The sequence below is a fragment of the Chiloscyllium plagiosum genome, chromosome 32 (genome assembly GCF_004010195.1).
Source record: "Chiloscyllium plagiosum isolate BGI_BamShark_2017 chromosome 32, ASM401019v2, whole genome shotgun sequence".
Classification (NCBI taxonomy): domain Eukaryota; kingdom Metazoa; phylum Chordata; class Chondrichthyes; order Orectolobiformes; family Hemiscylliidae; genus Chiloscyllium; species Chiloscyllium plagiosum.
In genome coordinates, this window is record NC_057741.1 from 42,957,784 (window position 1) to 42,969,480 (window position 11,697).

The 11,697-nt window shown below is 43.5% G+C and overlaps 1 protein-coding gene across 2 annotated transcripts in view; it reads right to left on the reverse strand.

Annotated features, from left to right (window-relative positions):
* Window positions 1-365: 365 nt before the first annotated feature.
* mtfmt (mitochondrial methionyl-tRNA formyltransferase) overlaps window positions 366-11,697 on the reverse strand; it is a 57,104-nt gene continuing 45,772 nt past the window's right edge. Inside the window, exons 8-9 of one of the 2 annotated variants that reach the window (XM_043674566.1) lie at window positions 4,961-5,037; window positions 366-607 (exon numbers count right to left, since the gene is read on the reverse strand). In XM_043674566.1, coding sequence (XP_043530501.1) covers window positions 380-607; window positions 4,961-5,037 — 305 coding nt within the window. In that variant the 3' untranslated portion in view covers window positions 366-379. The remainder of the gene's footprint in view (window positions 608-4,960; window positions 5,038-11,697) is intronic. The other variant, XM_043674567.1, reaches the window with a different exon arrangement.

Consider the following 11,697-nt stretch of genomic DNA (forward strand, 5'->3'; position numbering starts at 1 on the left):
ATTAACTTGTGACTCAACTGATTTCTGATGGAAGAAAACCAATATTTAGGGACAGATGGAAAAATGTTTGTCTCTAATGTTAAATTAAAATGAAAATACAGAATGCACATGTAGTCCACAACATGGTGACAGCAGGATCACAGAGAATAATTAGGAATTTAATTTGATATTAAAGTGGAACATAGCAATTATTTTTAATGATGCTAGAAGTTACATTTCTGACCAAGTTGCCCTGATAGTTTTATCATGCTTTTACCAAATCTCTGCCTCGTTTCTTGAACTACCAGGCATGGCTGGTTTCACATTTCAAGGTATGCAGACCATCCAAGTCACAACATTACTGGACACAAAAAATGAGAGTGTTAAAAAGCACTGGGGTTTAATTACACCAGATGGAAGCATTTAAATTATTAACATCAAGCAACAATCCAGTTCTTTTTGACAGTTTCGCTTTGGTCTTTCTTTCAGATTTGTATGTTTGAAATCTAGTTGCCATTTGATTTACTTTACTTCCTTTTTGAAAGTATGGATGGAGGTACCCATTATAAAAATCAGCAGCTGAGAGATCCTTCTTCAGCACCACTCGCTTGAAGCCTGACCATCCATTCTAGAGAGAAACATATTCATGATTAACTAATTGTTGCGGAATGGAGAAGGTTTGCAGTTTTACATTAGGTTATGTAGTGACAGAGACAGGCCATTCAGCCCAATCACTCCCTGTTGACATTCATGTTGCACACTTACCTCCTCCCATTGAGATGAGAAACAATCTATTGCAGTAAGCACCCATTCCCTTCTCTTTCCCATTTGCCCTCCAGCTTAGTGTAATTCGCAAATTTAGAAGTCATGGTTTTGACTCCAAAACTTAAATGGTTAAATATAGCCCCAGCATTGAGCCTGGTCAGACACCACTTCCTATGCTGTGGTTCTGTTCGCCGAGCTGGAAATTTTTGTTGCAAACGTTTCGTCCCCTGTCTAGGACAGGAGACTCCCAAGCACTGAGGATGTCACCTAGACAGGGGATGAAACGTTTGCAACAAGAATTTCCAGCTCGGCGAACAGAACCACAGCAACGAGCACCCGAGCTACAAATCTTCTCACAAACTTTGAACCACTTCCTATCTCCTGCCATTCTGAAGTTTACAAATTTTTATCTTTTTACTCCCATCCTTCTAAACATTCTGCTCTGAAGCTGAACACCAATCACTGGAGAGGGTGACTATACAAATATCCCCTTCCTCAATGATGAAAAGCCCAGCACATCAGTGCAAAAGATAAGGCTGAAGCATTTGCGGCTATCTTCAGCCGGAAGTGCCAAATGCATGATCCATTTCAGCTTCCTTCAGTGGTCCCCAGCATCACAGATACAGTCTTCAACCAATTTAATCCACTCCATGTGATATCAGGAAACAGTTGGAGTCCTGGATACTGCAAAGGCTATGGGCTCTGACAACATTCCAGCAATCATACTGAAAACGTGTCTCCAGAACTTGCTGGTCTCATAGCCACGTTGTCCCTGGACAGTTGCAAAATTGGAATCTGGCAAATAATGAGGAAAATTGCCCAGGTATGCCCTGTACACAATAAAATAGACAAATCCAACCCAGCCATTTACTGCCCATCAGTCTACTCCTGATTATCAGTGAAGTGATGAAAGGTGCCATCAACAATGCTATCGAGCAGCACCTGCTCAGCGATGCCCAGTCTGGGTTCCACCAGGGCCTCTCAGCTCCTGACCTCATTATTTGGTTCAGACATGGACAAATGAGTTGAATGAGAGTGATAACCCTCAGCATCAAGGCTGCATTTGACTGAACGTGGCATCAAGGAGGCACAGCAAAACTGAAATCAATGGATATCAGGGAGCAAACTGTCCACCGCAAGCAAGGATATAAATTCTTGGATCACTGGGGTATGTTTTACGGTAAGGATAAATTATACAAGAGGGACGGGTTGTACCTTAATAGGTGGGGGACCAGCATTCTGGCAGACAGGTTTGCCACTGCATCACAGAGGTGTTTAAATTAAGCAGGTGGAGGGGACACAAACTGGAATTTAAGAAGGAAGTTAAAGGGCAAGTGAGAATAAGAGAAGTTAAGAAAGGCAATAGAATCAATGAAGCAGAAAACTCAAGAAGGAATCATACAGGATGGTCAAGTGAAATAGGTATTGATTGGAAGGGTGAGGGGAGTAATAAATTTAAAATATCATATATCTTATGCTTCGTGCATTCATATAAGCTGGATGAGCTTGAGCCTCAGTTGGAAATCAGCAGGTACAATATTGTGGGGATAACTGAGACGTGGCATCAAGTGGATTAGGCCTGGGAAATGAATATTCAAGGCTATACATGCTACGGAAAGGGCAGACTGACAGGCAGAGGAGGTGGAGTGGCCCTATTGGTGAGGAATGATATTCAGTCCCTTGAGGGGGGGGGACATAGAATCAGGAGATGTACAGTCAGTATAGATAGAGCTGAGAAATTCTAAGGGTAGAAAGACCCTAATGGGAGTTATATACAGACCCCCAAACAGTAGTCTGGACGTAGTGTGTAAGTTGAATAAGGAGCTGAAATTGGCCTGTCGCAAAGGTATTACTACAGTTGTTATGGGGGATTTCAACATACAGGTAGACTGGGAGAATCAGGATGGTACTGGACCCCAAGAAAGTGTGTTTGTGGAGTGCCTCTGAGATGGATTCTTAGAACAGCTTGTACTGGAGCCTACTAGGGAGAAGGATTCTGGATCTGGTGTTGTGCAATGAACCGGATTTGATCAGGGACCTCGAAGTAAAGGAGCCATTAGGAGGTAGTGACCATAATAAGTTTTAATCTGCGATTTGAGACGGAGAAGGGAGAATCGGAAGTGTCAGTATTGCAGTTGAACAAAGAACTATGGAGCTATGAGGGAGGAGCTGGCCAAAGTTCAATGGTTCAATACCCTAGCAGGGATGGCAGTGGAACAACAATGGCAGGTCTGGATATAACGCAGAAGGTGCAGGATCAGTTCATTCCAAAGAGGAAGAAAGATCCTAAAGGGAGGCAGGGGAGCCATGGCTGATGAGGGAAGTTAAGGACTGTATAAAGATAAAAGAGAAGTATATCATACCGAAGATGAGTGGGAAGTCAGAGGACTGGGAAACCTTTAGAGAGTAACAGAGGATAACTAAAAAGGCATTATTTGGAGAAAACAAAATGTGGTACAAAGGCAAACCGGCCAAAAGAAAAAAAATTGTTAAGACTAAAATTGGGCCCTTGAAGACAGAAACGTGTGCATTTATTATGGGGAGCAAGGAAATGGCAGAAGAGTTGAATAGGTACTTTGGATCTGTCTTCACTAAGGAAGACACAAGCAATCTCCCAGGTGTGGTAGTGGCTGAAGGGCCATGGGTAATGGATGAACTGAAGGGAATTTATATTAGGTAGGAAATGGTGTTGGAGAGACTGTTAGGTCTAAAGGGTAATAAGTCCCCGGGACCTGATGGTCTGCATCCCAGGGTACTGAAGGAGGTGGCTCTATAAATCATGGATGTGTTGGTAATCATTTTCCAATGTTCTATAGATTCAGGATCAGTTCCTGCAGATTGGAGGATGGCTAATGTTGTCCCACATTTCAAGAAGGGAAGGAAAGAGAAAACAGAATTATAGACCGGTTAGCATGACGTCAGTGGTGGGAAAAGTGCTGGAGTCAATTATAAAAGATGAAATTACGACACATCTGGATAGCAGTAACAGGATAGGTCAGAATCAGCATGGATTTACAAAGGGGAAATCGTGTTTGACTAATCTTCTGGAATTTTTTGAGGATGTAACTATGAAGGTGAACAAAGGACAGCCAGTACAAGTCGTGTACCTGGACTTTCAGGAAGCCTTTGATGAAGACCCACATAGGAGGTTAGTGAGCAGCACGTGGTACTGGGGGCAAAATACTGACTTGGATTGAAAATTGGCTGACTGACAGGAAACAAAGAGTAGTGATAAACAGATCCCTTTCAGAATGGCAGGTGGTGACCAGTGGGGTACCACAAAGTTCGGTGCTGGGACCGCAGCTGTTTACAATGTACATTAATGATATAGATGAAGGTATTAAAACTAATATTAGCAAATTTGCTGATGACATAAAGCTGGGTGGCAGGATGAAATGTGAGGAGGATGTTATGAGAATACAGGGTGACTTGGACAGGCTAGGTGAGTGGACGGATGCATGGCAGACGCAGTTTAATGTGGATAAATGTGTGGTTATCCACTTTCGTGGCAAGAACAGCAAGGCAGATTACTATCTAAATGGAGTCAGGTTAGGTAAAGGGGAAGTACGATGAGATATAGGTGTTCTTGTCCATCAGTCAATGAAAGCAAGCATGCAGGTACAGCAGGCAGTGAAGAAAGCTAATGGCATGCCGGCCTTCATAACAAGAGGAATTGAGTATAGGAGCAAAAAGGTCCTTCTGCAGCTGTACAGGACCCTGGTGGCACGAAGCATGTTTCCGCAGATGGGTGAGTTCAGAACCAGAGGATGCAGTTTAAAAATAAGGGGTAGGCCATTTAGAACAGAATTGAGGAGAAACTTCTTCACCCAGAGAGTGGTGGATATGTGGAATGCTCTGCCCTAGAAGGCAGTAGAGGCCAAGTCCCTGGATACTTTCAAGAAAGAGATGGATAGAGCTCTTAGAGACAGTGGAATCAAGGGTTATGGGAATAAGGCAGGAAAAGGATACTGATCGCGGATGATCAGACATGATCATAATGAATGGTGGTGCTGGCTCGAAGGGCCGAACGGCCTACTCCTGCACCTATTGTCTATTGTCACCGGTTGGAGTCTTATATAGCACAAAGGAAGATGGTTATAGTTCTGTACTATCATTTAATAATATTAAAGCTGATCTGATTGTGGCCTTCACTCAAAATCTCCATCTACCTCTGATCACCTTTGACTTCCTTGTTAGTCAAGAAATATAGTTTTACCTTGCAACGCACCAAAAGCATGTTTGATTCCTTGTGGAAGTGGATAGTTCCAGGGGCTAATTGTTCTGGTGTGAAAGCTACAAAAGCAAATGTTAAAAACAAAATAATTGCAATTCTCAAAAAGGTATCTCAGGATTATTATTAAAAAGACACAAAAATAGATATCTGACTGAACATCTGATTTGTTTTAGTTCATATTTCAATTTAACATCTAAAGAGTGAAATGTAACAGAGACAAAGCTAGTTCAGAATTTACAAAACTTCTGCAGTAAATTATTAAAAAGGAAGCCAACAGGCCAGATCATGGCAAATTATAACAGATAGGCACAGAAAAAGCTGCAAACACAATCTCATAATCAGACTGGTTAATGGATGGTAAGGGTTTTGTTATTAGACCAGAACCAATCAATCTTGATATAGAATAAAGAACAAAGTACAGCACATGAACAGGCTCCCCATGCCTGTACTGATCAACATGCCCTAACAAAACTAAAACAAAACAAACCTTCTGCCCTTATTCAGACCGTATCCCTCTATTCCATCCCTATTCATGTAACCATCCAAATGTCTATCAAATGTCGCCAATGTACCTGCTTCCACCATTGCTTCTGCCAGTGTGTTCCAGGCTCCTAACACTGTGAAAAACTTCCCACTCACATCTCCCTTAAACTTCCTCCCCCTCACCTTGAATTTTTGCCCCCTTGTAATTGAAACTTCAATCCTGGGGAAAAGCCTCTGACTATCCACCCTATCTATGCCTCTCATTGTTTTGTAGAGCTCTATCAAGTCTTCTCTCAGCCACTGTCTTTCCGGTGAACACAATCCTAGTCTTTTTAGCCTTTCCTCCTAGCTAATGCTCTCGAAGCCAGGCAACATCCTGGTGAACCTTCCCTGCACTCTCTCCAAAGTTCCATGTCCTTCTAGTAGTGTGGCGAACAAAACTGCACATAATATTCCAAATGCAGCCTAACAAGGGTTTTATATAACTATAACATGATTTCCCACTCTTGTACACCATGCCCCAGCCAATGAAGTCAAGCATGCCTTATGCCTTCTTAAATCACCTTGGCTACCGGTGTGCCATTTTTAGGGAACTATGGGATCTGCCATTTCTGTGCCCAAGTTGCCAATCTATATCCTGTTGTATCCTTTCACTGTTAGCAATTCCACCAATCTTTGTGTCATCTGCAAACTTACTAATCAGACCAACCACATAGGCCCCTACATTCTCCTACTGACACTTCAGAATTGAAATTCGGAAAATTTAACACATTTTTAAAAAAATACTGCATTAGTAAAAGTGACAACACAGTTGTCATCTTGACATAAACCTGTGGCCCTTTCTTGGGACACCAACCCACACCACTAAAGATGTTTTTTTTAATGGCCTATTCAGACCACTGAAGTTGTCCCAAAATTACAAATAGAAATGGGAGTCACTAGTTCAAGAATGTGGCTCACTTCCACCTTCTCAGCAAAAATGAGCAAATGCCAGCTTAGTGAATGTGACCCAGTTCGCAAAAAATAAATCATTTCTAAAGCATGTGTAAAGAAAAAGGATAAATATGCACTTCCAATTAAAAGCTTTGATTGGCTAGTAAGACCTGTGCCTCACTACCCACTTCACTTTCAATGGCAAGACCTACAAACAAAATCAATGGGACACACATGGGATCACCAATACCAGGATCCTGAGCAGAAGCAGTAATGCAGAGACTCGAACGAACAGCCCTTCGCACAATCCAACTCAAATTTTGGTCCCGCTATGTGAATGACACCTTTGACATCACAAAACAGAACAAATTAGAGGAAACGTCATTAACAACATCCTCACTGGCATAAATTTTACCAAAGAGAAAGAGAACAACAACAGATTCCCCTTCCTAGACGTCACAGTGGAACAAACAAACAGTCAATGGAGAACTGCAGACCAACATCTACAGGAAAGCAACACACACAGACCAGATACTTAACTGTAGGAGCAATCAGGCCAACACCCACAAACTGAGTTGCATAAGGACATTATGCAATTAGGCCACAACACACTACAGCACCCAGGAACTACAAACAGCAGAAAAAGATATTTATACAGCATATTCAAGAACAATGGGTACTCAATAAACACAGTTCGCCGATTCTTAAACAACAAATCCAAACAAATAGACACAAGCGCAGAGATTCTAGCCACATAACCATACAAAGACAGCTCGGAGATGACGACTAGACCACTCCGACCACTTAGCATCATGGTAATCCGGAAACCCATCAACACACAAACAGCTACTGATAAACCTAAAAGGACCCTGTACCAACGACCAACAAAACAAATGTCATTTACAAAATATACCCTGCAAGGACTGCAACAAGCACTACATTGGACAAACAGACAGGAAACTAGCCACCAGGACACATGAACACCAACTAGCCACAACCAGCTATCACTAGTATCCTTACATACAGATGAAGAATGACACCACTTTGACTGGGACAGAGTAAACAGAGACACATATTCAAACCGGAACTCCATCAATAAACATATTGATTTCAACCCCATTTACCAACCACTGAGAAAAAGAAACGGAAATAATATCACCCACCGGATACATAGAGACACACAAATAGAAAGTGGGACAGAAGACCAGCGCTTCACCGGAGGCTCATTCATGATGTTACCTAGTATAGTGACAAAACATCTGAGAACAAACCTACCAGCTCAGCAAGAAAACTTACAACCTGAAAAAACCTTAATTTCAACTGGAAGATGCGAACCCATCCACATTGAACAAAACAAAGACAGGAAAAAGGACACATAGATCAAGAATCTCTTGACAGATGATAGAATAATAAGGAAAAAGCTTGTATTTCTGTAGTGCTTTACACAAGCACTTGTTGTCAAAATGAATTGTTATAAATAGCAGCCACTGTTGTAATGTTGGAAATACATGAACCAAATTGTACACAGCATGATCCCACAAACAGTAACATGAAAATTATCAGTTTTTGTGTCATAATAATGCTGTGAATTCTATTTCAGGCAGATGGTTTAACATCCCATCCAAAAGGAGGGCTTCCAGCAATTGCCATTTCTCATAAAGAATTCCAATCTTTTACCACCTTGAGTGCATGGAAATATTTCCTTACATTACTCTTCAAAAGAACTGATTCTAACTTTTAGGCCACTATCCTACTTCTAGATCCTCCAATCAGGTGAAACAGTTTCTCTCTACTTACCATAGAAACTCCTCAAAATATATTAAAAACTTTGCTGAAAACCTCTATCTAATCTTCTAAAATCTAGGAAAGACAACTTTAATTTGTATAATCTCCCATGAAACTTTGAGTTGTCGAACCAAGAACCATACAGACTTCCTCAGTGGCAGCAGTAACTCGAAGGGTGGGAGCTTGGACCAGGGGCCTGTTGAGAGCGGTGAGTCACTGATTTGAGCTTTTAAATTTGAAGTCAGAGAGCAGGAGGTTTCTGGGAAAGGAAGGACTTTTCATTTTTATTTCTGTCCAGATATATAAGTCAATGTTTTCTCAACCTGAGACACGACCATTCTAGAGCTCCCACCCAACCAAATCCTCTAACCTTAAAGAGTTTAATTCAGATAAATGTGAGGTGCTGCATTTTGGGAAAGCAAATCTTAGCAGGACTTATACATTTAATGGTAAGGTCCTAGGGAGTGTGGCTGAACAAAGAGACCTTGTTCAGTGCAAGTTTATAGCTCCTTGAAAGTTGAGTCGCAGGTAGATAGGATAGTGAAGGTGGCGTTTGGTATGCTTTCCTTTATTGGTCAGAGTATTGAGTAAAGAAGTTGAGAGGTCACGCTGTGGCTGTACAGAACATTGGTTAGGCCACTGTTGGAATATTGCATGCAATTTAGGTCTCCTTCCTATTGGAAAGATGTTGCTAAACTTGAAAGGGTTCAGAAAAGATTTACAAGGATGATGCCAGAGTTGGAGGATTTGAGCTTCAGGGAGAGGCTGAACAGGCTGGGGCTGTTTTCTCTGAAGCATCGGAGGCTGAGGGGTGACCTTATAGAGGTTTACAAAATTATGAGAGGCATGGATAGGGTAAATATGCAAAGTCTTTTCCCTGGGATCGGGGAGTCCAGAACTACAAGGCATAGGTTTAGGGTGAGAAGGGAAAGATATAAAAGAGACCTAAGGGGCAACTTTTTCACGCAGAGGGTGGTACATGTGTGGAATGAGCTGCCAGAGGAAGTGGTGGAGGCTGGTACAATTGCAACATTTAAGAAGCATCTGGATGGGTATATGAATAGGAAGGGTTTGGAGGGATATGGGCCAGGTGTGGCAGGTGGGACTTGGTTGGGTTGGGATATCTGGTCGGCATGGACGGGTTGGACCGAAGGATCAGGTTCCATGCTGTACATCTCTATGACGAGGGACACATCAGCTAAGCGTCTCTTTTTTACTTTGTGATAAGGGGACTATAAGGGATGGCAGTGCAAGGAGAGCAATGTTCCTCCTGCAGGATGTTTGAGGTGAGGGAGGCCATTAGTGCCCCATCCAAGTACATCTGCAAGAAGTGCACCCAACTCTCGCTCCTCCAAGACCGTTAGGGAACTGGAGTGGGAGCTGGATGAACTTCGGATCATTCGGGAGGCAGATGCTGTGATAGTAACTACTTACAGGGAAGTAGTTACTCCTAGGCACGAAGAAAGCTGGGTGACTGTTCGAAGGGGGGGAAAAACAGTCAGTCAGTGGAGGGATCCCCCGTGGTCATTCCACTGAAAAATATGTATACTGTTTTGGATACTGTTGAGGGGGACGACTTACCAGGAATATGCAGTGGGGCCCAGGTCTCTGGCACAGAGCCTGTCCCTGTTTCACAGAATGGAAGGAGGGAAAGGAGGAGAGTGTTAGTCATTGGGGACTCAATAGTTAGAGGCTCAGATAGAAGGTTTGTTGGGAACGAATGAGTTTCGCAGTTGTAGTGTCATCTCCCAGGTGCCAGGATCCATGATGTCTCGGATCGTATCTTTGGGGTCCTGAAGGGAGAGGGTGACCAGCCTCAAGTCGTGGTCCATGTAGGTACCAGCGACATAGGTAAAAGAGGGATAGGGTTGTAAGACATGATTTCAGAGAGCTAGGGTGGAAGCTGAGAGCCAGAACAAACAGAGTTGTTATCTCTGGTTTGTTACCCGTGCCACGTGATAGCGAGGCAAGGAACAGGGAGAGATATGAGCTGAACATGTGGCTGCAGGGATGGTGCAGGAAGGAGGGTTTCAGGTTCTTGGATAATTGGGACTCATTCTGGGGAAGGTGGGACTTGTACAAACAGGACGGTCTTCACTTGAACCAGAGGGGTACTAATATCCTGGGTGGGAAATTTGCTGTTGCTATTTGGGTGGGTTTAAACTAGCTCAGCAGGGGGATGGAAACCTGAGGTGTAGTTGTAGTGTACAGGAGGATGAGAGTAGGAAGGACAGGGACAGGATTTCAAGGTCACAGGAATGTGCTGGCAGACAGCAAACTGGTTTGAAGTGGGTCTACTTCAATGCCAGAAGTATCCGAAAATAAGGTAGGTGAGCTTGCAGCATGGATAGATACCTGGGACTTTGATGTTGTGGCCATTTTGGAGACATTGTCTGCATCCCCTGCATTTTGCTACCCCATTTTATGCTTCCTAAATCTTGCCTAATCGCATTATAATTGCCCTTGCCCCATTGATAACTCTTGACCTGTGGCATGTACCTATCCCTTTTCTTCACTAAACTAAACGTAACTGAATTATGGTCACTCTCTACAAAGTGTTCACCGACAACTAAATCAAACACCTGGCCTGGTTCATTACCCAGCACCAGATCCAGTGAGGCCTCCCCTCTTGTTGGCCCTTTGACATATTGTGTCAGAAAACCCTCCTATACACATTGGACAAAAACTGATCCATCCAACGTTCTAGAGTTATAGCATTTCCAGTCAATGTTGGGGAAGTTAAAGTCCCCCATAATGTTCCTTTCACTCCTACCCAGAATAATTTTGCTAATCCTCTCTTCCACCTCCCTGGAACGGAGGCCTATAAAAAACTCCAAGCAGTGTGACCTCTCCTCTCCTGTTTCTAACCTCAGCCCACTACCTCAGTAGACGAGTCCTCATCCAAAGTTCTCTCAGCCACCGTTATACTGTCCTTGACTGACAAGGCCATGCCTCCCCCTCTTTCACCGCTAATGTTCTTCATGAAAGATCTAAACCCTGGAACCTGCAACATCCATTCCTCACCCAATGTCCATGTCTCCGAAATGGCCACAACATCCTGCGGCGGAGACGAAGGAATTGGGAATATGGGATGGCATTTTTACAGGGGGCAGGGTGGGAGGAGGTGTAGTCTAGGTAGCAGTGAGAGTTGGTCGGTTTATAGTAAATGTCCGTGTTGATTCGGTCGCCTTCATCTCCGCCGCATCTGCTCCCAGGAGGACCAGTTTCAAAACCGTACAACCCAGATGGCCTACTTCTTCAAAGACCGCAATTTACCCCCAGACGTGATCGACGATGCTCTCCACTGCATCTCCTCCAGTTCCCGTTCCTCCGCCCTTGAGCCCCGCCCCTCCAATCGCCACCAGGACAGAACTCCACTGGTCCTCACCTACCACCCCACCAACCTCCAGATACATCATATCATCCGTCGTCATTTCCGCCACCTCCAAACGGACCCCACCACCAGGGATATATTTCCCTCCCCTCCCCTATCAGCGTTCCGAAAAGACCACTCCCTC